The sequence below is a fragment of the Capronia coronata genome (genome assembly GCF_000585585.1).
Source record: "Capronia coronata CBS 617.96 chromosome Unknown acBCG-supercont1.8, whole genome shotgun sequence".
Classification (NCBI taxonomy): Eukaryota; Fungi; Ascomycota; class Eurotiomycetes; order Chaetothyriales; family Herpotrichiellaceae; genus Capronia; species Capronia coronata.
Window position 1 is genome coordinate 92,257 of NW_006912900.1, and position 26,772 is coordinate 119,028.

Below are 26,772 nucleotides of genomic sequence, written 5' to 3' on the forward strand. Positions count from 1 at the left end.
CCATCTCTGTTGTGTGTGGGAGCAATACCTTTCATTTGGCTCTATATTCTACGGAAGAGAGGGAAAGGGAATATGTTTGACAGATGTGTTGAGCTCAAGCTGGCTGTTGGGATATGGAGATAAACTTGTACTATTAGCACCGATAACACGGGAAGAAGACGTGAAGAAATCTTGTCTTGTTGGATGAACTCAAGTAGATGTCCTGAAGGAGGGTAATTTCTAGCCTTGCCGGCTTCCCCTTTATCTTCTCTGCTTTGAGATAATGCACATGTAGAACTTAAGGTACTAGCTTGGTGGTCTGAGAGTTGAAGGACTACAGCCACATGATATCACAGATAATAGTAGGCGTATTGTGACACCGAGTTTTTGACATTCTTGCCGACACAGCCCGATCATATAAGGGCTGCACGGTCTGTAGGTATGTATAGGTATGTACCTTATGTATGGACACGAGTCCAGGACAAGACTCTCCGCCAGGATGTGCACTGCTGCCGTTCTCGACGACCACTTGAGTCAAGTCAACATACCTCGTGACTTTGCTCGACCGACCTCACCAGCTCTTTCATGGCCATTATAATTCAGTGATCAGAGAATGCGGGCAGGGACGAGCAGCCGAGCCTTGCATACAGGATTGATTGACAGAGGTCGATTGGGATTTCGGATTCCGCAGGTTTGAGGTTTGTGGCTGAGTCGAGGCTGATTGTTGGCTGATCCCCGCTGGGCTTGACTTGATGGCTCACGAGGCTTGCTGGTTGATGGTTCGACAGCTGGCTTGACAGGAGGATCCTTAGGAACTCGGTTACTGCAAACGAGCCCCGGAAACACGTCACCCTGTAAACTGTCAGTGATACGACTCGAGAGAGAGACGCAGCGCTGAAAACGGCAACGAATCTTCCTCAATCATCAGCATCTGCGGAGATTCTGAGATGTTTGGGAGGACGACGGTCGAAGCGAGATCGTTCTTTGCCCCTCAGCTTCCGAGTGCGCTCACATATCGCAAGGTTTCCACCAACAACTTGAATCTGTTGCTCCTACACTGAGACCGGTTCTTGCTGTCTACCTGTCTACCTACCTACCTACCTACTACTACTACTACTAGTACTAGCAGAACGTCCGCCTCTCGACCTGACTTGGCGCTTGACCGTTCACCCGCCTCTCAAACCCTTCCAGGCTGACCTCTGCCTTTCCTAACGACTGTCAGCCTCATCCTACCAACCAAACATCCCAGTCCACCGGGATGGAGCAGAATAACTTGCGTCGGAAAGATACCACGAAAGGCCCGCCACTCCGTATTCTATCTCTAGGTGCGTCAAGTCCAAACACCGAGCCACGTTTCTAGGAACAGACAACTGACCCAGACTCACAGATGGTGGAGGAGTGCGCGGCTACTCCATGCTCATTATTCTTCAAGAACTCATGCACCGCGTCTACGTCGAGACCGAAGGCAAACCCCCCAGCAGAGATGCCACTCCCAAACCCTGCGACTATTTCGACCTCATAGGCGGGACCGGAACAGGGGGGCTCATTGCCATCATGCTTGGCCGCTTGCGCATGGACTTGGAAACATGCATGGACGTCTATGTGAAAATGACCAGGAAGGTCTTCGAGACCGACAAGACTTTTGCCGGAATCCCCTACAAACAGACCCTGTTCAAGGCCTCGAAACTCGAAGAGGCGATTAAGGAATGCGTTAGAGCCCATACCGTCTATGAAGACGAGGGAAATGATGGGACCTCCGCAGGCGGGAGAGAGTTCCAGGACCTGAGCAGCCCCATCAGTGCGACCAGCGCGGTGGCTATGAGAAGGTCCATGAGTGTGCGCTCCGGGACCTCTGGCTCAAGTGCAGTCAACTCGAGAAACTCGCTTTTCTCCCCGGCCTTTTCCGGTGGCGGCAATGCGAACGCCAGCTTATATGATGGACGCGAAAACCGCACAAAGACGTAAGTAAAGGCCCATCTCCTCCGGGATGTGATAGCTCTGACGATGACAGCGCCGTGACAGCCGTCTACCAAGGTACGAACCCGCGGACAGGCTCCTCCGTTCTTCTGCGGAGTTATGACTCACGAAAAGAGCCGGCTCCGGAGTTCAACTGCACCATATGGCAAGCTGGCCGGGCCACGTCGGCGGTGGGATTGGCATTCAAACCGATACAGATCGGACACTCCATCTTCCATGACGAAGGGGCTGGCAAATACAACCCTGCGCCACAACTGCTCGAAGAGGCCACAGTCAATGAATGGCCCGGAAGGGAGGTCGGTGTCTTCATTAGTATTGGAACAGGAAAGCGTCCCGAGGGAACCGACTCGGCCAAGCAGGAATGGTGGGAGGGCTTCGTGGGAGGCGGCATGGGTGCGTTTGCCGAAGCACGGCGCCGTCTGATGGCCAAGATCGAGGACTGCGAGGGGATCCATCAACAAATGATCAGAACCGAGTTGGCCAAACGCGGCGTGCCGGTCGAGAACTATTACAGACTCAACGTCTCGGTCGGGGTCGGTGGGTTTGCGATGAATGAGTGGCAGCACTTGAGCGAGATGACCACCAACACGAGGAAATACATTCGGGAAGAGATCAGTCAACGCATGCTCGTGGATGCGGCAGTCAAAATGGCCAAGATCGAGCTCACCAAGAGACGTCAAGAACATCGTTCGGATCCGCACAGTCGAGAGTCCAGCTGGTCATACCGCCAAAGGAACTTCCCGTCCCCATCCAGCCCTCCTGTGGCTCCAGCCCATCCAGGGGCTGTGGAGTTGCCGGCCGACGACGCGATGCAGCACACGCCACCTCTCCAATACAGAATGCCCGGTAATCCCCCATATCCGCCCGACACGCTTGCGCCATCTCGAGAGAAATTCACATTGGCTCCAGGAGACTCAACACCACCAAGATCATCCAGTGAATTGCCGTATCGGAGCAACGATGAGAAGGTATTATACCAGATACCACATCCGCCGCCCTCACATAACCCTTCGGAGCCACCACCAAGACCACCGAAGACTCCCATCAACGATCCTGCCTATCCTGCTCACCCTGCTCGACCCCGCCAGCATGTTTCGCCTCTCAGATTGAACGGCGCTCCCAGACCTCCATACCCCGATTTCGACGACGGCCCGCCACCAATGGTCAGCAAGCTCAGAAAACCGGAATATGCACCCAGATGACCGAAATTCATGCCCTTCTGCTGACGCACGTAGTATCAGGCATCGCAGTCAGGGCTTGCAAACTTCATCATGGTTGGAGACCGCGAGATTCTGGCACGATGATATGACTTGACGACACTTTCTTGGAATATAAAGATACCCCATCGTTCGGATATCCAGGATGAAATTTTGAGTTGGATGGAAACATTTTCGACCATCACAACCTGAATGCGGACCGAGTCTGCTATGGCGTACTAATGTCTCCTTCCGGAGCACTGTACCTTGATTTGATGGTACAAACTGTATGATTCAGGTTAAAATAGGTTTGCGCATCCGACCATCAAACTGCTCATTGCTTGGGAGGTTTGTCGTCTTCATCTCATGCCGTTTGACAAGCCATATGCTCCGCTTGTTATCTTGCATCCCAACCCAGGTGCCGCCGATATATTTGTTATCTTTCATTCTTGCCCAGGTTTTCAATCTTCATTGCTTTCCCGCCATGCCTTCAAAGCGACAGATACAATTTGTTGACCGTAAGGGCATTGTCTACAGCATTGGGCCACTAGGCATCATCAGGTCTAAACGACCAAAAGCCCCTGCCCCAATTCCAACGCAAAATAATCATCTCTCATCCGTCTATTTTCAAGAGCAAGCCCCGAAGGGTACAGAAGACCTCCTCCCAGTGCATCGCGGTAAGGGATCGTACGAGGTGCCGGTCGTCCTGTGCGACAGATCTTACCGCTCACCTTGGATCATGCAAGCCTCATGGGGTGACGAATATGATGACGGTCAGGTCAGCTATGACCGCCCAAGAGCAAGCGACGCGGACGAGGATAACGGCTGGGCTGGTGAACAGAACGGTCGCGGATCGACTCCTCACGACATGAAAATGGGCACTGGAGTCAATCACAAGCAGCATGATGATAGCAATGCTCCTCCAACGCAACGCAATCATTCCGCCAATTTGCATCCACGAAGGCAACACGATGACACTCTCCCCCCTGCTCACCACCGGGTTCGTGGCTCTGCTCCAATCGACTTCGCGCTCGCCCATGACAGGACCCCACTGCCACAGATTACTGCCGCGGGGACCTCCCCTCTTCCGTTCTGCACAGCGGCTCGCAAGTTGCAAACGACGTTGAGGAGGTCTATTGCCTTCTTCAAGAGATTCTACAGCGAATTTCAGCATGAGACCAGGGCCTTGGGTGCGTATGCCGACCTCGAGCTCATCAACCGAGCCTGGCAGAAGAAGATCCGGAACAGTGAGCAATACCTTACATCGAGGAGCAGGGGTCGCGGAGCGATGGCTGGAACAAAGGATCAAGGCGGGTCTTCAGGTGATGATGCGAACAGCAGCAACAACGATGGAAACCAGGATCAGACACCAAGAAAGCCGTCTCCCCGGGACGAGTCGCCATTCAATGCCACAGTCCCAGACCTGCGGACCTTTTCAGAACTTCAAAGTGAGGTGATCGAACGCGTCACCGCTCTCTACCACTCTGATCTTCCCCAATCGCGTCTCCGTGCCCCCACCGACAAGCACACCCTATCCTCCCATCCAAGTAACCCATTTGATTTTTACACCGACAGTGAGGAAAACCATGGTTCAAGTCCCCAAGACCGCCACATTCTTGAACAATGGAACTTGGCAATAGCCTTGAAGCGGCACGTCCATGATTCGTATGGACAGCTCGTTCGAGTGGTCAGACTCATGGACAAAGATTACATGGCGGTCACTGCGGCGGCACGGGAGTTGGAGATGTTGAAGAGGGATCTGGAAATATATCGACGCGGTTGGGATGATAATTACCGAAGCGAACAAGATTGTAGGGACGACGACCAAGGTCAAGGGAATAGGAGCTATACGGATGCAGATGAGACTGCAGGAGGGGGTGGCTATTAGATGCTAGAAATCTGCAGTGCTTTCGAGGAGGGCACACGAAATTAGCCATTCAATCAAACTCAAAACAGTACCGGCATATCCACGGCCAACTATGAAGCATCAGAATAGTAGAACACGAACTATCGCCAAATATCACTCAAGGCCGTTCAGCCTTGTTGCCGATGGCGAGGCTGAACTTCCTGACACGTGACTACTGGATGACTGTTTGTATGCTCCGCCGTATCACTTCGGTGAAGTGTATGCGTAAATGCGCGTTATGCCGTCAACGATCCTTGACCAGACGACGCCTGCTTCAGATTTACAACGTTCATTTCCAACCAGAATCCTTTCGCAGGACAATGTGAACATGCCGGCGGCATCCTCTCAGCCGCCGGTCAAGCTTTCGCTTCCTCTGGTGAGTGTCTGCTGAATCATCATCTGCATTTGCCCGGAAAATATGCTTAAGCCTGGATCTTGGCTAACCTTTTCCTCCAGCAATTCCAGCAGGAAATCTACCATTTGTTACGCGCAGAGGATGTTCTTGTCATCCTCGCGCGAGGCCTAGGTCTGCTCAAAATTGTCACTAATTTGCTCCACTCATACGATGCTGCGGGCAATTCTCTGGTGATCATCGTGGGAGCAGAAGACCGCGAGAATGAATGGATCGGGGAGGCTTTGGCAGAGCACTATGCCATCTCAAGGAGCCCTTTGGCCAAAGGTCTTCGGGTCATCAATACTGACAAAGCCACCGTGGCGGCCCGAGAAAAGATCTATTCTGAGGGTGGCATCGTCTCCGTCACCAGCCGAATCCTTATCGTCGACCTACTGTCAAAGCTTCTGGATCCAGAGACGGTCACTGGCCTGGTCGTCCTTCATGCTGAACGCGTGATCGCCACGAGCATTGAGGCTTTCATTGTGCGCATCTTCAGGCAGTTCAACAAAATCGGATTCCTCAAGGCCTTCAGTGATGCTCCGGAGCCGCTTGCTTCATCCTACGCACCGCTAGCCAGCTTGATGAGGAATCTGTTCTTGCGCAAGCCATCGCTTTGGCCCCGCTTCCATGTTTCCATTGCACAGAGCTTGGAGGGGAAGAAGAAAGCGGATGTGATTGAACTGGAAGTGCCCATGACGGAAGCCATGCAAGCGATCCAGAATGCCGTCCTGGAATGTGTGGAAGTGAGCATCTCCGAACTGAAAAAGGCCAATACCGGGCTCGAAATGGACGACTGGACACTCGACTCTGCACTACATCAGAATTTTGACGCCATTGTCCGGAGACAACTCGATCCAGTATGGCACCGAGTAAGCTGGCGGACGAAACAGATCGCGAATGATCTGACGGTGCTGCGGTCTATCCTCCATTCACTTCTCACCTATGACTGTGTGTCGCTTCTAAAGTATTTGGATACCGTCCTTGCCACCCACTCCCCACCTCCGGGGTCTACCAGGCAGAATCAATCGCCGTGGCTCTTCTTGGACGCCGCCGCCACCATATTCCGATCCGCCAGGGACAGGGTGTACACAGGCAAAGTGGAAGATGGCAATGTTTTGCCAACCTCAAAACTCCCGGATTCTCTCAAGCCCGTGTTGGAAGAGCAGCCAAAGTGGACAGTTTTGGCCGAGATTCTTCACGAAATAGAAACAGACGCATATCTGAACCCCACACCCAGGGACGACTCGAATCAAACTGTTTTGATCATGTGTAGTGAGCAGAGAACATGCCGCCAGGTGCGAGAATACTTACAGACCATGCACGTTAAACCCCTCCCACAAGACATGAGCGAGGGTCAGGCACCTCATAGAGTGGAGGAGGAAGAACAGAAGGGTTCTGCAGAATTTATGATGCGGCGAAAGCTTCGAGAATATCTTGGATGGCGCAAGACGTTTGCTCAGGTCAGCGCCTCTCTATTCGACGAGAACCAGAAATCTCTCAATGATATCAAGGGCAATACGGCAGCAGGTCGGCTTAACAGCAAAGCGCCGGCGAACAAACGAAGGCGCGTGCGGGGCGGAGGAGGGGCGGGTTTCAATCCGTCACGAACTGCTTATGGGGCCGTGGCCGTCGTCGAAGACAAGGCTGCCCAGGTGGCCGGTCTGCTCGCGGAGCTGCGCCCAACAGAATTGGAGTCGCTGCAGAAAGAAGACATTGTTGTCGACGACCTAGACAATGCTGGCGAGGACTTCTTCGAGCTATACGACCCGGCTGACCAAGTGGTGGTGCACCCTTACGACGGAGACCAGGATGACCAGCTACTCGAAGAGCTCAGACCCAAATACATTATCATGTACTCGCCTTCTGCCGACTTCATCCGGAGAGTGGAGGTGTACAGGTCGAGCCATTCGGACCGGAACGTCCGTGCATACTTCATGTACTATGGTGGAAGTGTGGAAGAGCAGCGATACCTTTCGGCGGTGCGGCGCGAAAAGGACTCCTTCACCAAGCTCATCAAGGAACGCGGCAGTATGGCTGTCACTCTTACCGACAGCAATCTGGACCCGCAGGAGGCCTTTCTACGAACAGTCAACACGCGGATTGCCGGCGGTGGAAGGCTTGCAGCCACGGCTGCTCCGCCGACGGTGGTGGTCGATGTCCGCGAGTTTCGCTCGGCTCTGCCCAGTTTGTTGCATGGCCGCAATATGCACATAGTTCCTTGCCAGCTGACGGTCGGTGATTACGTCTTGTCGCCGCAAATCTGCGTGGAACGAAAGTCGGTCCGGGATCTGATTGCCTCGTTCAAGAATGGGAGGCTCTTCAACCAAGCAGAAACCATGCTACAATATTACAAATACTCCTTTCTACTCATCGAATTTGACCACAACAAGTCATTCACCCTGGACCCCTTCGCCGACCTCACCTCACTGTCGACCTTGAAAATGCCGGACTCCGAGACCAAGGATTTGCAGTCGAAACTGGTGCTTCTCACACTTGCGTTCCCCCGTCTCAAGGTCATCTGGTCATCTTCACCTTACCAGACAGCAGAAATCTTTGAAGAGCTCAAGAAGCAGCAGGAAGAGCCGGATCCACTGCGCGCCGTCCAAATCGGCCTGGCTGAAGACGAAGATCCCGAAGAGAAGACCTTCAACACCGGGCCGCAAGATCTACTGCGGACAATACCAGGCGTGACGGCCAAAAATGCAAGCCGCCTTTATCTGGAGACCAAAAATGTGTTGGAGGTGGCCAACATGAGTCTGGAAGAACTTGATCCTCTCGTCGGGAAGGAGGCGGGTAGGCAAATCGTGCGGTTTTTCACAAAGAGCGTTTTCGACGACGAAGATCAATGAAATACCATTATTGCGCCGCCGGCCAAGCTGCCTCTTGACTCGGATGGACATTCTTCTAAATTGCAGTCACAGCAAGAGGAGTGGATGTATCAACGTTCAACGCGGCGTCTATATGAGCCTATGGGTGATCATCAGCCACCGACACTGACACGGTACATAGGCGTCGTCAAGTGGCGCCGACAAACGAAGCCTTGCGGGTGAAACTAGACATAAATGGTCTACCGAGGGCGTGCACGACCTGATTCTCCTGCAGCAGGCAGGGGGTTCGGCCTTATGGCGCCTTCCAAGCGACCTCACAGGCCGTGATTATGCGATTTTTTGCTTTTGTTGACCGCAACAGTACCGAGGACATCATGTCCATGTCGTCTGCAGTAGAAGAGTTTGGGTGGCGATCGCAAGCACGGCACGCGGATCAGGCAACGAGGATGAATGGAGGTGCGAATATTGCGATGGGCATGCACAAGATTGCTCTTCAAGACTGGATGGGCGCATTCCCTTTGGTTGAGCTGCTGTAGAGCCGAAATGAGGAGCAAATCAAACGGGGCGGCCTTCCCACGACGAGGATCATGCCACGAAGGAGCAAAGGTAGAAAATGGCAGGAAGAAACAAATAGTATCGAGCAAGCACCAGCACAAATTTGTAGCATGAAAAGTGGCATTTGCATGTGGTCAGGTCGACCCATACCCCGAACTCCATCGTCCCATAACCATTGTATTTTGTGAATGCTGATAATGCAGCAGAAATCTGATCATCATGAAGCCTCGATCCCCCGCGACCCGATCCAACAAGGACTCTCCGTGTTTAAATGTCGTCAATGTCCACTTCCTTCTCCGAATCGGTGTCCCGATCCTCGTCGAATTCAACGTTGTCATCGACGCCTTCGTGGCCGTAGGTGTCGGTCTCGTTGATTTTGGCACTCTCGGGAAGTTCGCCGTAAGCCTTGAGTGAACGGGCCTCGTCGGCGGAATATTTCAGAATGACATCGCCTTTTTCATCTTGGTAGTCGCGCAGTGAGAGCAGGATGATGTCGCCCTGGTTGATCCAGACCTTCTTCCGCAGCTTGCCTCGGATGTGTGCCAGACGCTTCTCGCCATCGAAGCAGAGCGCCTCCAGTCGACCGTTGCCCAGCATTTTCAGGACCTGTGCATATTCTTGTCCTTCCTCTTTGAAGGTCAATTCTCGCTTTTCATTGTCGTTCTCGTTCTTTCCACGACGCCTATTTTTACCACCCTGTTTAGAACACCAGGTTAGCCCGAGTCATTGCTAGAAACATTGCAGGTGAGGACAGCGCAGTTGTCGCCACCAATTCGCAGGGGGAGTTGCGCAGGAGAATCCTGTGCTCGGCGGTGTGCGGTCTGCGGTGGAGGGTTGCTCACCTTTCCCTTGTTCTTGGGCATGTTGACGGCGCTTCACAGGTGTATGAGATCTGTCGAAGTGACCGATATGTTGCAGTGCGAAAGGAGCGCCGATGCTGCTCCAGGTGGTCGGTTTATGTGTGGAGTGATATGTTGGTCTGAAGGAGAGAAAGAGTTGGAGGGCAAATATGAAGGAAGTTGACGTTGGCGGCTGCAATTATTTGGTGGGGCAAAAATTCCGGCTTCAGGCCGCAACAAGCCAGAGGGATGTGAGTCGAATCTTCTTTGGTCAGGTCTGCCGATGGCGTCCACTCTGTAGTTGCACCTGTCTTGATGTGAATATTGACGTTCTTCATTGTCTTCACCACCCATGTCCTTCACACTTCTCGTGGGGATGTTCTCTTTGATGCACTCTCCTCGTCCCCTCCAGCAATGTCTTTAAGCCGGCACTTCGCGAGCCGTGACAATGAGCAGTTCGCCGCTTGCGCCTCTGAAAATCCCTAGTATCCACGGCCTCAAGGCGAGATTCGCTCCCTCTCTCGTACCAAAAACCCCGGACTCCAGGATCATCAACGATCGCTTCAACCCGAGGCGCTTCAAGCTGCTGTACAAGTACTCCAAAGTCCCACCAGACACTCTGCAATGGTCCGTCGTCTCCAGCGTGAGCCAAAAGACCATACCCAAGGCCGTGATGCGCAATCGGTTGAAGTGCAGATGGGCCAATGCTTTCGCAGATGCTCTGAGGAAAAACGGGTACCATGCCAATGGACGGAGGCTGGCTGGGCCCAAAGACGGCCATGATTACAAAGTTGGGTTACGGGGGACTCTGGAGATCCATGCTTATTCCAAGAATGGTCTCACCATTGACTACGACGAACTTGTCTCTGCCTCCGGTGGACTAGTCAGAGCGCTTCGGCAGCATACCTCGAAGGCAAACCATAAGCCTTCCCGTCCATCGATGCTGAGTGGCGAAGGACGAGCTGGTAGACGCTCCCCGTGGTCAACGTGGGACGCGAATGAGCATAACATCCGATGGTGATCGAAGAGAATGTTGATACCCCTATGAGTCGGTCATGGCTACTGGACAGCCACTGTACAACCACACCTCGCTAGAAGGCTATATGCGCATCTTTCTCTCGTCTCATCTCGTCAATTGCAGCCGGACCCAGGATCAAAACGAGCCTTAGCTGCACATGTACGGAACATCAGGTCTCTTTCAGCCCAGAGTTCTTGAACCCGGGGGTAATTGCGCCATTACTGCGGTGCCTTGCTCAAACACTCCCGGTGGTGCGACATGGCATGTGGATAAAACTGTATAGCAGCATGACGGGGAAAGAGGCATCGTAGCCCTTTGGGGACCGACCATCAAGTTCCAGATACGCGTAAGACTATTGTGCGGCACCGTATCCAATCTTTAAATAGATGGCTTCCTCTACGTGGGAGCATCCAGCACAATTGTGTAACAGACGCGACTCCGTAAAATGTACTTACCTGAGATAGTTAGTGAATAAGTTACCTAGTACCTAGTTAGAGTGTTAGTCGGGAGCATACATCTCCTGTGCCCGCTGGCCATTGAGTTGACCACATGCACCAAACTCTCACGCCGTTCCTTTCGTGACCTTGAAGCGCTGTGTCCTTGACAGCCCTGTCACTCCTTTCGCAATATTTCTAGACCTGATATTTACCGTTCCTACTGTTACCCAAGATGTTGGTCTCCTTGACCGTGGGCAAGGTCGACGCTGGTGTCGCGGTCCTGCTCACCGAAGACAAACGACTGGTATGCCTGATTTTGCGCCGATGCTGTTCTCAGCTTGCAGCCCTGACAAGACAGCAGATAGAGTTTCCCTCGATTCTTCTTCCTTCCTCCATCAACTCGGGATCGATTGTCGATATCACAGTCACCCAAAACCACGAAGCCGAAGACAAAGCGCGCCAGGCATTTGCGGCCCTACAGAGCCAGATATTGAATACCTACGGCATCAACACCCCTGCCACTCCGGTCCTACGCCTTCGAAACGCTACCCAGACCTCTCTCGTTCTGGAGTGGGATCCTATCTACTTGGCAACGACAACTCTCCGGTCGCTCGCTCTCTATCGGAATGGAAGTAAGGCAGGAAACATTCCCAGGCCGCTGGAGATGACAAGCACGAAAATCAGCGGCCTGGCTGTTGATACAGAATACTCCTTCTATCTGGTGTTGAAGACGAGCGGAGGCACATACACAAGCAATACACTGACGGTAAAGACACATGCGATGAACAACCTGACCGGTATCACCGTGACCCCTGGAGTCCTGCCTCCGCAACTGAGGGAAAGCCTGGAGGAGGCGGTGAAGCGAATCAACGCGAAGATCGTCGACACCGTCAGAATCGACACCACTCATTTCATCTGTACGGAAGGTCGAGGGCGCGAGTGGGAAAAAGCGAACGAAATGAACATACCGGTGGTGCGGCCGGAATGGCTGGAAGGGTGTGAGAGAGAAGGTAGAATCATTGGCGTGCGTGGTTATTACCTGGATGCGGATCCCAGACAGCGACAGGTCGGGTCCAATCCGTCTCTTGCCGGAGCCCGATCTTCTGTGGGCGCTCCAGCAACTCCTGCGGCCCAGCAAGCCAGCATCCCGCAAAGGCCCAAAGACCCAACGCCCAAAAGTCCAGACCAAGAAAGCACCGTTAGTGGAGAGCCAGGACCCGAAGTGCGACCTCCTTCACCACCACCGAAAGACCTGCCGCCGACTCCTCCGGGGGAGAGTGGTGCTGAAGGTGAGAATAGTGAACCAGACGAAGAAGAAGCGGCGGAGGTCAAACCAGAAACAACAGAGGAGCCCAAAGAAGATGAGGTCGGATCTTCTGACGGCGCGGAGAAGGATGAAGAATCGTCCGTGGAAGAGGATCCGGAGCCCAAGATCGAAAACGAGAAAGACGGCGCAGATATGGAAGATGTCGCCCTGTGACGAGGACCTAGCTGTAACTGCGACCGACCATCCACAGTGGAAGGGTCGCAATTCTGTCACGAAGTCTCCAGCTCCTCACCGCTACCATCAGATGGCAAACAGCGCTCAGGTTACGATCTTGATGACGATGATGAGGGGGAGCCAAGAGTGTCCATGGTCCGATATCATAGCCTCACATCGTCGCCGCGGACGCCCTTGGACATCAAATCCATGCATTGACAGTCACTCGGATATATTGGATTGGTGGATTCCTCCTTCCTGTGATTCTATGCCCTCTCACCGCCAGATCTAAGTCCCTGGCTGGAGTCCACATCCCGAGGCCGTGTATAATTATCAAGAAGTCTTGGGCGCAGGGCCCCCGGACTGGTCTGCAAGTACGAGAGATATCAACTCAGCTACGACAAGATAGATGGAGGAAATGGACATTCGCCTGGCCCTGCTGCGGCCGTCAGCTGGATTCATTCAGCCGCAGATTGGCCATTCAGGGTCTAGCCTCGCCAGTCGCAGACAACTCCAAGAATATACGAAGCTGACCAGCGCCGAGGCCCGCAGAAGAAATGACACCAGCCGCACAGCTGATCGTACTGTCGTGTTCCTCGTGTCGTTCCGATCCTCTTCGCTCAGGCCATCCCAGCCTGTATGGTGCCGTTTGCTCGTGGAATGCCCACGGAATCTGGCCCGTGCAATGTATAAGATGCTCCTCCTCCCGCCTCCCCCAGATATCTTGCCTCTCCGCACAAACACACTGATCTTCATCATCACGTACAAAAGGACATTCATTGTTTTTCATTCCGTCTTTCTTTCCTTGAAACACTCCCTAGCTAATCGAAGCAAAAACAACTATCCCAGTCAGTCCTTCGGTATTGATCAACTGTCAAGGTATTCTATATCAGCACAACAGCACTCCCCTTCCGGCGAAACCAACAGACCTGTATTCAGTCAGTCCGATATGGCCCCATCAATCCGACAGTCCAGCAACATTTTCTTAGCCATTGTCGGCTTTTTACTCAGCAGCATCATCCTCTGCGACGCTGCTCCTCTCACCTCTCGTATCCAGTCAAGAAGCTATTCCAACAATACCCTGAGCTCCAACACGACCACCCCGACCGGTCCTCTATCTGCCGGGTCCAGCCCAATCACGACCGGCATCCCGTCGAGCCAACCCTTGGCCACCATCTTCCCTGACTATACCTCACAATACAATGCCAGAAATGGCGCCGTTGACTTCCACACCACGCGAGGTCTAGTTTCGCGCTCGCCAACCAACGGTGGCGCCGACATCACCACCTTGGTCACCTTTGCTGTCGACAGCCGATACAGCTCCAATATGTGCCAGCTGGTGTTCGATCTGGAGGACTCCAGCTCCTCGGCCTCCGGCTCACTGAAGGCCCAGCTCTTTACCTCTCTGGCCCCTGCCACCGCCGACACGGAGACGTGGCCCAGCGGCAACCTCCGCGACCAGCCCCTTGGCTCCATTGACATTGTTGCCGGAGGACGCGCCACATGGGAAAAGGGCTCTGGGCCCGGCGCCACTGCCGATGGTCTCATTCCTTGCAGTACCATAGCAGGAAAGATCTACGGCGGTGAGATCGTCCCCCAGGGCGACAGCCTTGCGGTCTCCTGGCCCGCTGGACAAGATGGTATCAAAATCATCGTCTGGTAGAGAACAAAAGGGGAGATCCAATGTGTTCAGAGAGGTATCGATCGGTCTGAGCGTTCTATTTTGGAGTTGATACTGCATAGCGAACGGGTTGGTGTACAATTGAAAGCGAGTCGTCTTCGGTTATGAAATGAGGATGTTCGCTGGATATCTAGGGTCTATGGCGACTGCATTTGATGAAGGTCTTGCAAGCGACTGTTATGTTGGCTTTTCGGGCGCGATGCTGTTCTTGAAAATACAGGCGTGTTGCTCATATATATTACTCAACTATCCCGTCTGTTATGACACGGACGCAGTATAATGATTCTTATTCGGATCCTAAATCTTTCCATTCTCTCCATGATTGGATTTCTTCGTAGCTTAACTCTGGTATACCGAATGGCAGTCCTGGCTTCGCAACATATGGGGTGACTTTTGAAGGAACACCTCTTTTTAACACATCCCGACTCGACTCAATTCCGTGAAAGTTCTCTCAGCCTCTTCGTCTCCTGTATGGGAGGAGCGTGATCAGCCTTGTCAACTAAAGTTACGGACTCCCAATCCCCCACATCAGTACATGGACGTACCGAATGCGGAAATTCTTGGCAGCGAACCTCCCAATCTGGCATCTACTGTGGAGTTGCCCCAGCCGAGTACTTGGGTACATACATGTGTCCATTGTCTATGACTACCTACCTAACTAGTAGTACGTAGTACTAGTATCACTGCATTTCTTCACTAAGCTGCTAACATGAGACGCTCGCTGGCGCTCAACATGTGTGGCCGAGGTCGCTTCCAGGGAACCAGCCACAGCCAACACTCAGGCTGCAGACAGGAAGTTTGCCGAGGCGGGGAAAACAGCGTGAGATTTCCCTTCCTGGACTAGCATATCCTGTCTCTGCTACCTTATGATTGGCTCTCGGCCCGACATCGCTTACTGCCTGCATCTGCCTCCAACTCCCATCCAAAATTTGTCCTTGGTGAACGATTGATTCTGCCCACGGTCGCAATCGTGACTCACTATGCGGTTTTGAGAAGACGACTTACTCCCTACAACTCATGAACTGACCTCTATTCCTGTTCAGCCTACGTGTCTCTGTCGCCGCCAGCATGGCAGGCAAGCGAAATTTCCTATCTCTGGCCTTCAGAAGCAACACCCACTCGTCGCGCTGCCGGTCGGGACCATCATTCCTCGACACCCTCATCCCTGCGTCGAGACGATCGAAATCGACTGATTCCACGTCGGCGTTGGCTTACAAGGCGCTTCATCGACGGTCTCCCTTGCCTTTGCCGATCTCCGACACCTCCCCTCAGTATGGCGCAGCTGCAGCTGTGTCGTCCATTCTTTACGAGACTCCGGTGGCCTCTGGAGCGCCGCCAAAAAAGCACATCCTGAACTGCCTGGTGCAAAATGAGCCCGGTGTTCTTTCTCGTGTGTCGGGCATTCTGGCCGCGCGAGGCTTTAACATTGACTCTCTGGTCGTGTGCAACACTGAAGTGGAGGATCTGAGTCGCATGACCATCGTGCTACAGGGTCAGGATGGCGTGGTCGAACAAGCCCGCAGACAGCTGGAAGACCTGGTGCCGGTGTGGGCTGTGCTCGACTATACCTCTGCCGCGCTTGTACAGCGGGAGCTACTCCTGGCCAAGGTCTCCATCCTCGGCCCGGAAGTGTACGAGGAGCTGATGGAACACCATCGCGAAATGACCAGCCCCGACGTCGAGTCGAATGCCAGCGACGTGGAGAACGCAGAGGAAAACGCCGACGGAAGACTTCAGGAACTGGAGGCCAACCAGTCCGAAGAGGCAAGCATGGTGCAGCGGGTCAAGGAAATGCTCGGTCAAGGCGCGAGCTATCACCCCAGTCGGCTTGCCGCCAGTCAGGCCTTGCGCCACAAGCACGAACATTTGGAGGCAATCACCCACCTGACCCATCAATTCGGCGGCAAGGTTCTCGATATCAGCACGAACAACTGCATCGTCGAAGTGTAAGTGGCAATTTCCCCGCGTGCCATAGCCTCAACTTACTAACGTGACGCAGGTCTGCCAAACCAAGCAGAATCGACTCGTTTATGAAACTTATTGCTCCATTCGGCATTTTAGAGTCCGCCAGAACCGGCTTGATGGCGTTGCCTCGATCGCCTCTGCATGGGCCTAACGATGACTCGCAACGGGATGCAGACGAGATTGTGGATATCAGCACGCTTCCTCCAGGTTAAACGGCGGAAGATCTGTTCGGCTGTTTGCTTTGGGCGTATGGAGAGGTGTTGTACTTCAGCTCCAGTGTAGTAGGTACGTAGTTGTTTAGCTTTGGTTGATTGGACAGGTTGTTACCTGCCAATCCAAGCCAAAGGCGGGCTATGGCCTTCAATCTACAGGCCAACCTCGCACAAACCGTTTTTGGACTGTCCTGCCAAGGGGCTCGTTGAAGGCGGTTCACTGTAATAGCGAGTAAGCACCAAGCAGAATTGGGACACGATCGAGATAGCACTGGTCTCTGAGTCGTTGGTTGAAAGACGTTGATACTATATGTACCAGTAGTACATTTGTGGAGACGTGTGTGCCAGCCTTACGCTAAAAGCGGCGGCAGATTCCTCCGCAGTTCGAATCATCTCGAACACCAGTCGTCATGACTACATATAAAACACGACAACAAGTCTCTGGTGCATTGAGAACGTAGATTCTGAATATACACTCGTTTCGTCAACAGAGACGGCGTTGAGATCACACTCGTTTCGACCAATGTTGGATTTCATGTCTTCATATATTTCAGGGTTGCCTCCAGTCCGGGAATTCTTCCCTCCCACACCGCGAGCTGCGGATCTCCTTTTCAATCTATACAGGCTCTTCTCAGTTGTAAGTGTGCCATCCAGCAGTCCCTAGGTCGTGCAAGGCTTGTGCAAATTCGGCGGATATACAAGAGACCAGTCGTTATACCAAGCGTTCTTCTAACGGGGATCCTGTACCAGTTTTCCCTTTTACAATGGACGCCTCTCGGAGATTTACAAGCAATGGGTAAGACGTCGTCCAAGTCTCGATTCAACCTCCCTGGCCGCATTGCATGGTCTATGGCGGAACTTATTGGACCCATCAACTTATTATACATCCTTGTGACACTACCGTCGAAGCTTAAATCCGGTCCCCACGCGACGACAAGTTTCTTGGGTACAGGCTTGCCGGCTCAAAGCGAGATACTGGCTTGCCTGTATCTCATTCACTATGCTAACAGGGCTGTCGTCAGTCCACTGTTTCTGGCTCCCAGCATGTCGCCTATCCACCCAGTCGTCGCCGCAGCCATGGCTTTGCACCAATTTGCGAATTCCAGCAACATCGCCTGCGGTCTGGTGTATGCGGCACCCACAGGCAATGACGGAACTCGCCCCCTGGCTTCTTTCGCTTCGGTGGTTGGTCTCATCCTCTTCTTTCTGGGGCTGGCGGGCAATATTGCGGCAGAGAACACCTTGTTCGAGCTCCGACGAGGAGCGGCCAAGCGAAAGGCAAAATCCGAAGGGAGGGTCCAGATCACTTACGACAAGGTCTACGTGGTGCCTCCACCTGAAGGGCTCTTCAAGTACCTTTTATTTCCGCATTATGTTTCTGAATGGCTTGAATGGACCGGTTTCTGGATCCTTGCCGGCGCATGGGGCCTATCGTGGGGTTATCGCAGCCCAGCCTTGTGGTTTCTGGTCGTCGAGGTGACAACAATGCTTCCCAGGGCGGTTACAGGTCGGCGCTGGTATGAAGAGAAGTTTGGTAAACGCGCAGTGGCACGCAGAGCAGGAGCGATTCCGGTGCTTGGGCTGTGATGTTGGCAGGAGCAGCAGGAAAAGAAAACCCGCCCCGAAAATTGTCAACTGGGCTTAAAATGTCGTGGACACGATCACAGGCAATTTTCACTGGCTGATTGGTACGTGTGAGGGAGTGATACTGCTCCTAACGTCAGGTCAAAGAAATCATAGTGACTGCCTGCGGCATGAGGGGTGGAAATCTGCTCCATTCAAGGAAAATATAGTCGTCAACACGATTCCGACACAAGTTTTCTTGACGTTGAAAACAAACAAATGCTTGAGCCACAATCGAGGAAAATCGTGGGTGATAAAACATCGACCGAAACATCATTTAAAGGTCCGAGGCTGTCCATTATAGATATGCGACGACCTTGCCTTGATCCAAAATGATCGATTCCTAGTAGATGCGGGAGGTCATCCCTCTCTCCAAACTTTCAACCATGCGTCGACATACTTCTTGATTAATCCGCTGGATATCAATTCAACTCCACCTCTCAATGCGGGACTTGCTTCTTCAGTCTTGTGCATCTCAAACACCAGCCCCTTTCGACTCATCCGATCGTTGTCATACTTGTCAGCATAGAAGTCGACAAGTTTGACGGTGGGGTTCTTCTTCGGATCTTGCTCGCCTTCTCGTAGTCTTTTGATCCATTCTCGCTGGGACACAACCTCAAAATCCAGCCCTGCAGCTTGGAGGGCGGGGAGCAGGTCGGTGGTCCAGTGAAAGGTTCTGGGGTTTTGTACGTGGTAGACTGTTTTCGGATCGCTTGCATATGCAGTGGCCTTGTCGCTCGTACCCAGCCCGCAAAGCTCCAGCACTGCCTGTGCGACAATATCAACCGGGGTCCACGACGGGGTCTCATCCAGGGCGGGAAGAGCTTTCATGGTAACAGCACTTTGGATCATGAGAGGAATGGCTTCTGTCGGATTCCATTGGCCAGTGACGGTATCTCCAACAATCTGTCCTACTCGCAGGACTTTGGCAACCATTCCAGTCTTCTCTGCAGCTGCCTGAATGACTCTCTCGGCCACGAGTTTGGATCTGGCATAGCCCATCTTCTGAGCATGTGAGAGTTCGGGGATTGGTCCTTCCGAAATCCTTGCAGGCAGGGGAGTCCCAGCTGCAGCTGATATAGAAGAGCAGAAATAGAACTGCGCAGGGGACCCTCTCCTCGACAGGCAGAGATTGATGAGATTGTGAACTCCGCGGATATGCTGTTGTTCAAAGCTACGGACTCCAATGTTGAAATTGACTGCCCATGCAATGTGTATGACCTTTGTGAGTGTATTCAGCAGTCCTTCGACTACTTCACCGCCGAGGCCAAGATCTGGCTTCGAGAGATCGGATGGATACACTCGAATTTTCGATAGATTCGTCAACGGCAATGACTTAGCTGAAAGTGTGGCAACAACGCGGTCAAATGCTGCATCAGGAGAAGAAGCTCGAACAAGACAGACGATCCGCCGGACAGACTCCTTTTGCATCAACTGAGAGAGAACGTAGGCACCAAGTGAGCCGGTAACTCCAGTGATAATCTAGATGATTTGTCAGAGGGACCAGGAGAAGAGGATAAGGGAGCTTACAATGACATCTGCGTTGGTGGGAGTTGATTTTTTGAAGGTCGAATATTTCTCAATCAGTTCGGCCATGACGTCGATTTCGTTTTCTTCCTCGCCATGATGACCTGTCCGTAGTCCATACAAGTGAGCAGCCAATTTCTTGATGTTGGCGAAATCAAAGAAAGCATTTTGACCCAGAGCCCCATTACCCAGATCGAGTTCTCGTTTCACGACGCTTTGAGCCTTGATCGCTTGCAGGCTATCCATACCGGCCTCATAGAAGTCCGTGTCCACTGTAATCTCATCGAAACCAAGTTCCTGTCTCATGAGGCTTAGTAAGAAGTCTTCAATCCCGGGAATGGAGAGCGCCAGCTTCCTGCCGCTTGGCGCTTCTCCTGACTCCTGTCGCGCATACATAGCGTCGATAATGGCAGAGAAGTGCTTGTAGCATCCTTGACGGATCATGGTGCCTTTGTCGGTCGACGGATATGTGGTTCCTATGTCCAGGATCTCCACCATATCCTTCGATATTTGGCTGAAGGCTTCGGCACTTCTATTGGCCGCCTCGATCAGCGGCCAGACAGCAGCAAGGATCTGTGACTTGTCAAGTCCTTGTGCCTCGTCGCTCGGGACAATGATCAGACCTGGTAATAATCTCCCCACACCAACGACGAGGACATCTTTCACGAACTTGCTTTGGCGGATGGCATGTTCGATCGGGATTGGAAGAACTTTCTCTCCATTCATCAGGGTGACTCGATCGTCGATCCGACCAAGGTATTTCCAGGCGTTCAGGATTGTTGGATGCTTCGTGAAGCAGTCACTGGTGCGAAATGAGTTGGGGGGATTGTCCGAGTTGGAGGTCACCTTCGCCGGAAGTCCATCAAGGACGACACACTCGAAGGATCCGTCCTCAAGAGGGTCGAAGAAAAGGTATGATGCCACATTTGGCAACGGCCGAACGTAATTCCACGCCTTATCACCAACGGGTCGCTCAGATGTCATGAGCTGACCCATCTCGGTGGCCCCATAATGGCTGATGAGGTTCACGCCACCCTCGACCAGTTTGTCACCGATTTCGTCCGGGCAGCTGCTTCCTCCGAAGAGGACTTGTTTGCATGTTGCCAGTGCTGCCACTCCGCCGTCAACTTCACAAAGCAGTTTCAATGCATAAGGGACACTGTGGAAGCTCTCGGGCTCCACAGCTTTCAGGCCTCGGAGAAGATTGCCGCCCGTGAGTGGGAGACTGGCATTATAGAGCGCAATCTGTTTGCCTTTGAAGATGGCGCGGAAAAAAGTACTCAGTCCATGGTTATGATAAAGCGGAAGCGTGAGCAGAGCTCGGTATCCTTTGCTCACGGCGTAGTTTGAGATACAGGCCTTGTGAGACTGAAAGATGGGCTTGGGAAGGCCGGTTGACCCGGAAGAATGGATGATGAACGCCGTTTCTTTGCTGGCATTCGGCGTGCCCCTCAGGATCAAGTCGGAATTGCTCCCGCAGTGTCCGTAGGAAGAAAACCCGGGGATCATATAAAGGTTGATAGGGCGCTGCTTTTGAATGCTTAATGCGACCTTTTCGGTGCTGGAGCAACATAGGATTTCGTGGCATTCCGTTTTATCCAGAAGGTTGAGATATGCTTCGGCGCTTAGACGAGTTGAGAGGAACAACACGGCACAGCCAAGGCGTGACAATGCAAAGATCGAAACAATGTAGTCCAGGTTTGTAACTCCAAGAATGGCAACGACTTTGGTTTTTGACCCGACCCCCGAGGCCTCTACTTGCTGCAGTAATGTCAGTTTGTCCGTGCGTGGACAGTTGAGGAGTCTACCTACCTGCTGGAAACCTTGCTTGACCAGGTCATCGATTGCCCCGTTGGCAAATCTATCAAGGTCCTTCGCGGTGTAATAGACGTAGTCCTCCGCACTATGCGACGACGCCGGGTATCCGACCAATGGCTGATCGGGAATACTCGAGCATCGTTCCACAAGGACATCATCTATCGTGTGAATCATCATTTCCTCATCGTCATGGGGAGGAGTTGGTAGGAGCGACGAAGTAATAAGATCGCGAGAATCCTTCATCGTGGGATGAGACCCATTGACCTCGGTTGTCATGACTCCGTTCGGCATATCTGCTCATCGGTAGCTGAGAGACCTCGCTCGGTCTGGGGAAGGGAGTCTTGAAGTTGTTAAAGCTCTCCTTCATTGTAGACCCCCGCCATCTGCAGACTGCTGCGCACCCCACGGGATGTGCGTCCGGAGCCTCACCGGCGTCTTTCCGATGCTCGACAGCGAGACAAATCCGAGACCGGGCGAGTCCGGCCACCGAATGGTCCGTCCAAGACTTGGAGGGCTTCCTTGCCGGATAAAGCAATGGTTCCAGCTGAAGCCTGGGCCCCTGATGGGGTTGCGTCGGAAAAGCCAACATGGCCGAGGTCCTCCGAAAGCGACGAGATGGGAGGCCCCCCGGACAACAGTCCTGGGTCTCGATGGAGTTGTGGTCGAGGCTATCCATCGAAGGAAAAGGACTGTGTAACATCGGGTCAGCACCTCGGTGACTTGGACGACTTGGTGCATGGGTGGTCTGCTTTTCCGACGCGTGAAGCTGCAACCTGCAACCAAGACTCGGTGGAGAAAATGCCATCGCAGTCTGATGATCCGCTGGACAACTTACGGACAAGTACTATGCCGGTGAACCGCAACTGGCGTTCCCCACTGTATCTCCAGATTCGTCCTGTGGGATCCGCCTCTCCATCCTCCTTCCCCTCTCCCTCTCCCTCTCCCCCACGGGGATGCATGAAGAGTAGGTCAGGCTCCTCGTTACGGGGCCATCTTTGGCCATGCATGCCTTACAGGTAAGGATTGGTTTGTCTGCTTCCTCTTATCTGCATTTGCCGAGCCAAGATATCTTTTTCCGCAACGTGCATCACATTCTCAAGCTGCCGCACACTTTCAGCAAGAGCGTAGAGGGTGTTCAAAATGCTTTTCCGTCCGATACAGACAGTCTTGATCAAGATGCCTGCCAGTGAGGGGTGGGGCAGCGATATAAGATTCGAGCAATGCATTCGCTCCTGACACGGTCCTTCAAACTCACAGCTTGATTTCCATCCACCACCCACCCTCTAGACCAAAAGACCGCTGCTATGTCTCCACGAGATTCCATCGAAGAGGACAAACGCCAGGCGTCTGTCCTCGAGATTGACAGAGTGGACGAGGAGTCCCGGCCTGGAGTGCAATATGATAGATTCGGATCTGCCGCAAAGGTTGATCCGGTGGAGATTGCCCTGGTGAAGAAGATCGACCTCTACATGATGGTATGAGCTCTCCAGACTCCAGTCGCTCTGCACCCGTGCTGATCCCCGAGCCAGCCAACTTTGTGGTTGATGTACTTTCTGAACTTTCTGGACCGTAACGCCATGGTCAACGGAAAACTTGACGATCTCGACACCGATCTTGGTATGACCGGCAATCAGTACAACACCTGCGTTAGTATTCTGTTTGTTGGGTAAGTCTACCAAACCTCTCCATGTTTGCCTCCTCAACAGGATGTTTGCTGACTTTAGACGTCCAGCTACCTCTTGGGACAGGTCCCCTCCAATATGTTGTTGAATCGCCTCAGACCATCCTTGTACATGGCAGGTTTCATGACGACCTGGGCCGTCGTCTCCACTCTGACCTGTCTCGTCACCAATTTCAAGCAAATGCTGGTCTGTCGGTTCCTCTTGGGCATTGTGGAAGCCCCCTTCTACCCCGGTGCTCTCTTCATGATCAGTTTGTTTTACAACCGCAAGGAGGCAGCCACCCGAATGGCCTGGTTATATACCGGCAACATGTTGGCCAGCTCCTTCTCCGGACTCATTGCCAGCGGTGTGTTTGCAGGGCTCGACGGCAAGCACGGGCTTGCTGGCTGGCAATGGCTGTTCCTGATTCAAGGGGTCGTCACGTTTGCCGTTGCCATTGGCGCATTCTTTTGCCTCCCAGACTCTCCACTTCAGACTCGTTGGTTGACCCCGGCCGAACGTCAGCTCGCCCACGATCGGATCGCTCGAGACACCACGCACAAGCGCGGCGCAACGAGCACTTGGACTGGTCTTCGGGAAGCCTGTACTGACTATCGGCTCTGGATCTTTGCCTTGATGTGCAATCTCCATTTGTCTGCCAACGGCTTCAAGAACTTTATGCCCACCGTCGTCAAGACTCTCGGCTTCAATCGAACCATCACCCTGGTCCTCACCTGCCCTCCCTACCTTGTTGCCACGTTTGCCTCGGTAGCCGTCTCCTGGTCCTCGGGACATTTCAACGAGCGGACATGGCACATCACCATCAGCAAGGCCCTGGCCATCATAGGATTTGCCGTTGCTTGTGGAACTCTGAACATCGGTGCCCGATATTTTGCCATGGTCCTCTTTGTGGGAGCAACTTACGGCGTGAACAACATCAACATTGCATGGGTTGCCGCAACCCTAGGCCAAACCGACGAAAAGAAGGCCGTGGCCATTGCGGTGACTAACACCCTGGGAAATCTGGCAAGCGTCTACACGCCATATCTCTGGCCGGATAGCGACGCTCCACGATTTGTCACAGCAATGGTGGCAAGCATCGGTTTCTCAGCCGGTGTGGTCATCTTGGCCTGGGTGATGAGGGTGATTTTGGTGAAAGAAAATGCCCGCATCAAGGCCAGTGACGATGAAGCCATCAATTTCTACGCCTTCTGAACATGACACTTACCGAACACTGGGCTGATGCTGTTTGTCTATGAATATGGTCGACTTACACTTGAGGTCGGAAGGACCGCTAGGTATTGAAGAAACCCTACGGTGCGATGCTATAGTTGTGCCCAATTTCATTTACTCGAATGATACATCTGTAGGGGGTAGGGCATGGATATAACGGAATGAAATTCTGACCTCCTTCAGTACTTCCTCCCACTGCTTCGTTGAAACTATCTAAGTACGCCAATTATCCAGACATCTCTCTTGTCTTATCTTTTACTAAGGAACTTTCACATACCTCACTGTGACACCAAAAGCTTCGTCAGAGCCAAGCATAGTTCTTCTGAACACTTCTGGACACCTAGCACATGGTTAGGAGTGGCGCAGAGATATAAGGCTCACTTTTCTGATCACTAAACGCACAGGTCCCGATCGAACAAAACGTGCATGTCGTCTATGAAAGGTCCACAATGCAGATGCAGATAGGATCCGTATGCACTTCGAGTCATTTATCAGGATGTCTGATCCTTGAACTACTTGTTTTTCTTCTGTGCCTCTACCCACTCTGCAGCTTTCTTCTGGACGAACTCATCACTGGTCTCCCCGAAGATGTCGACCCCCAACCTCGAAGGAAAATTCATCCTTTGATGACGCTCGAGTCCCTGGATGGCCTCGAATGCATCTGATGGAAGTTCAAAGTCTGTGCCACTCGTGAGATCTTGGCTGTACGATATCGCGGAAGGGCCCCTTCACTCTTGCTTACCTTGGAAGTTGCTTTCTATCCTCTCTGGAGTGACTGACTTGGGTAGGACGACAGTGCCTCTCTGAATAGCCCAGCTGACGAGAACCTGGGCCGGGGTTTTGCCAAGCTTGTCGGCAGTGGACGTAACAATTGGGTCATCTACAGCCCTGAAAGAAGACCAGAAGTGTTAGGAGTGGAGTGGTGAGAGTGATAGTCCAAAGGAAACATACCGAGGAATGTTGTAAATGTTGTTGCCGAGTGGAGAGTAGCCGGCGATCACGATACCCTTGACTCTGCGCGTCAGAGAAGCTTGTTTGCCTGTAGAAATGCAGGACAGAGGAGAATATGTACCTGTTGTCTAGACCATTCCAAAAGGTCCCGCTGCTGTAAATACGGATGTGCCTCAATCTGATTCAGGGCTGGCTTGATTGACGCGCTATCGCACAGCTATCCATCAGCCATCATTTTCTTCTTTCTTTTCTACTATTGTAAGTCTGAGGAACAAAAGGGAGCATGCTTACGTCTTCATCAAATCCTCAATCTTCTCCCGGGTGAAATTGCTGACTCCGATGGATCGGACTTTGCCCTTCTGTACCAGTTTCTCCATGGCAGCCCATGTGGCTGCGATCGGAACGTCGACCACATCAATGTACCCATCTTCTCGGAGAGGCTGTATGGAAGCGCCTGATTTCCGAAATGCGACGGGCCAATGGATCTGCCGGTGGTGTCAATGTTCATGCTCTCCACTTCATGTATTGTCTCTAATCTGCCAGAACTTACCAGGTACAGGTCAAGATAGTCAAGCTGTAAGTCCTTCAAAGACTTGTCCAAAGCATCTTCCACATCGTCCGGGTCGTGGTCCGTGTTCCAGAGCTTACTGGTCACAAATATCTCTTCCCTAGGGATCCCAGCAGCCTTGATGCCCTCTCCAACTTCTTGTTCGTTGCCATAGACGGAGGCCGCGTCAATGTGACGGTATCCGCACTTGAGGGCTGCTGTGACAGCGTCTTTGACCTCGTTGGGACCCGATTGCTGACCCCGAGCCGTTAGCACGACTATATTTCACCGGTGAGAGGACTTCTCTTTACGTACCCAGGTGCCCAATCCCACTACAGGTATTTTGTACCCGCTATTCAAGGTGATGGTCTTTCCTGAAGCCATTACTCCGATCGTCGATGCCGCGATATAAGAATTGATCACGGAAATTGAATATTCTCAGATCAATGTTATAACAGGACGATACAAAATCAATGTCAACAGAGAGGCTTCGGGTTTGCAACTTTGCATAGGAAGTCCCGCCCGACAGGACGACTCACTGTGAAGCTCCACTGCTGCACCTTGCGGTTTTCGGCATGACGAAGTGCATACAACAATCCCATCTTCTTTCTGCCCTGGCAAGACTAGCTTCACCCAGTGAGGGTGTCCTCCTTGACCCAACTCGGAAAAGTTTTAGGTGGCTTTTCCGACAGTTTAAGGCGGCTTTTCCGACGTGCGTCAGACATCGGGCCGGAATGGCATCGGTTCCAAAGAACTATCCCGAATGCTATCGGAACGGCCACTTTCAATGTGACCTGTTTGGTAGGCTTCGAAGACGGTCGGAGGAGTGTCACTGAAAGCGTGAAGCTCTAACTATACTGGCGTGACCCCAGGGCTGACTAAGTACTCCGGCCGAGTACAAGGCTCATCTCAACTACTTCTGGAATCCCATCGTCCAAACCCATT

The 26,772-nt window shown here is 52.7% G+C and overlaps 12 protein-coding genes across 12 annotated transcripts; 9 read left to right on the plus strand and 3 right to left on the minus strand.

Annotated features, from left to right (window-relative positions):
- Positions 1 to 1,237: 1,237 nt before the first annotated feature.
- Positions 1,238 to 3,158, plus strand: A1O1_08283 (uncharacterized protein; the record flags this gene model as incomplete). Its single annotated transcript, XM_007729145.1, has 3 exons — positions 1,238 to 1,304; positions 1,367 to 1,940; positions 1,991 to 3,158. The coding sequence occupies 3 exons, from the start codon at positions 1,238 to 1,240 to the stop codon at positions 3,156 to 3,158; spliced, it is 1,809 nt and encodes a 602-aa protein (XP_007727335.1).
- A 478-nt stretch (positions 3,159 to 3,636) lies between these two features.
- On the plus strand, positions 3,637 to 5,040 carry A1O1_08284 (uncharacterized protein; the record flags this gene model as incomplete). Its single annotated transcript, XM_007729146.1, has 1 exon — positions 3,637 to 5,040. The coding sequence occupies one exon, from the start codon at positions 3,637 to 3,639 to the stop codon at positions 5,038 to 5,040; it is 1,404 nt and encodes a 467-aa protein (XP_007727336.1).
- Positions 5,041 to 5,386: 346 nt separating this feature from the next.
- Positions 5,387 to 8,301, plus strand: A1O1_08285 (DNA excision repair protein ERCC-4; the record flags this gene model as incomplete). The annotated part of the gene is made up of 2 exons (XM_007729147.1): positions 5,387 to 5,434; positions 5,515 to 8,301. The coding sequence occupies 2 exons, from the start codon at positions 5,387 to 5,389 to the stop codon at positions 8,299 to 8,301; spliced, it is 2,835 nt and encodes a 944-aa protein (XP_007727337.1).
- Positions 8,302 to 9,102: 801 nt separating this feature from the next.
- Positions 9,103 to 9,698, minus strand: A1O1_08286 (translation initiation factor 1A; the record flags this gene model as incomplete). The annotated part of the gene is made up of 2 exons (XM_007729148.1): positions 9,103 to 9,531; positions 9,678 to 9,698. The coding sequence occupies 2 exons, from the start codon at positions 9,696 to 9,698 to the stop codon at positions 9,103 to 9,105; spliced, it is 450 nt and encodes a 149-aa protein (XP_007727338.1).
- A 424-nt stretch (positions 9,699 to 10,122) lies between these two features.
- A1O1_08287 (uncharacterized protein) lies at positions 10,123 to 10,695 on the plus strand (the record flags this gene model as incomplete). The annotated part of the gene is made up of 1 exon (XM_007729149.1): positions 10,123 to 10,695. The coding sequence occupies one exon, from the start codon at positions 10,123 to 10,125 to the stop codon at positions 10,693 to 10,695; it is 573 nt and encodes a 190-aa protein (XP_007727339.1).
- Positions 10,696 to 11,361: 666 nt separating this feature from the next.
- A1O1_08288 (uncharacterized protein) lies at positions 11,362 to 12,609 on the plus strand (the record flags this gene model as incomplete). Its single annotated transcript, XM_007729150.1, has 2 exons — positions 11,362 to 11,433; positions 11,491 to 12,609. 2 exons carry the CDS (start codon positions 11,362 to 11,364, stop codon positions 12,607 to 12,609), a joined length of 1,191 nt encoding a protein of 396 aa, XP_007727340.1.
- Positions 12,610 to 13,558: 949 nt separating this feature from the next.
- A1O1_08289 (uncharacterized protein) lies at positions 13,559 to 14,272 on the plus strand (the record flags this gene model as incomplete). Its single annotated transcript, XM_007729151.1, has 1 exon — positions 13,559 to 14,272. The coding sequence occupies one exon, from the start codon at positions 13,559 to 13,561 to the stop codon at positions 14,270 to 14,272; it is 714 nt and encodes a 237-aa protein (XP_007727341.1).
- A 1,086-nt stretch (positions 14,273 to 15,358) lies between these two features.
- Positions 15,359 to 16,467, plus strand: A1O1_08290 (acetolactate synthase I/III small subunit; the record flags this gene model as incomplete). Its single annotated transcript, XM_007729152.1, has 2 exons — positions 15,359 to 16,236; positions 16,290 to 16,467. The coding sequence occupies 2 exons, from the start codon at positions 15,359 to 15,361 to the stop codon at positions 16,465 to 16,467; spliced, it is 1,056 nt and encodes a 351-aa protein (XP_007727342.1).
- A 1,044-nt stretch (positions 16,468 to 17,511) lies between these two features.
- A1O1_08291 (uncharacterized protein) lies at positions 17,512 to 18,054 on the plus strand (the record flags this gene model as incomplete). The annotated part of the gene is made up of 1 exon (XM_007729153.1): positions 17,512 to 18,054. One exon carries the CDS (start codon positions 17,512 to 17,514, stop codon positions 18,052 to 18,054), a length of 543 nt encoding a protein of 180 aa, XP_007727343.1.
- Positions 18,055 to 18,450: 396 nt separating this feature from the next.
- On the minus strand, positions 18,451 to 21,726 carry A1O1_08292 (uncharacterized protein; the record flags this gene model as incomplete). The annotated part of the gene is made up of 3 exons (XM_007729154.1): positions 18,451 to 19,572; positions 19,621 to 21,369; positions 21,430 to 21,726. 3 exons carry the CDS (start codon positions 21,724 to 21,726, stop codon positions 18,451 to 18,453), a joined length of 3,168 nt encoding a protein of 1,055 aa, XP_007727344.1.
- Positions 21,727 to 22,739: 1,013 nt separating this feature from the next.
- A1O1_08293 (uncharacterized protein) lies at positions 22,740 to 24,311 on the plus strand (the record flags this gene model as incomplete). The annotated part of the gene is made up of 3 exons (XM_007729155.1): positions 22,740 to 22,910; positions 22,965 to 23,101; positions 23,168 to 24,311. 3 exons carry the CDS (start codon positions 22,740 to 22,742, stop codon positions 24,309 to 24,311), a joined length of 1,452 nt encoding a protein of 483 aa, XP_007727345.1.
- A 530-nt stretch (positions 24,312 to 24,841) lies between these two features.
- On the minus strand, positions 24,842 to 26,211 carry A1O1_08294 (alcohol dehydrogenase; the record flags this gene model as incomplete). Its single annotated transcript, XM_007729156.1, has 7 exons — positions 24,842 to 25,008; positions 25,072 to 25,217; positions 25,281 to 25,336; positions 25,402 to 25,486; positions 25,572 to 25,765; positions 25,831 to 26,082; positions 26,143 to 26,211. 7 exons carry the CDS (start codon positions 26,209 to 26,211, stop codon positions 24,842 to 24,844), a joined length of 969 nt encoding a protein of 322 aa, XP_007727346.1.
- Between the last annotated feature and the right edge of the window lie 561 nt (positions 26,212 to 26,772).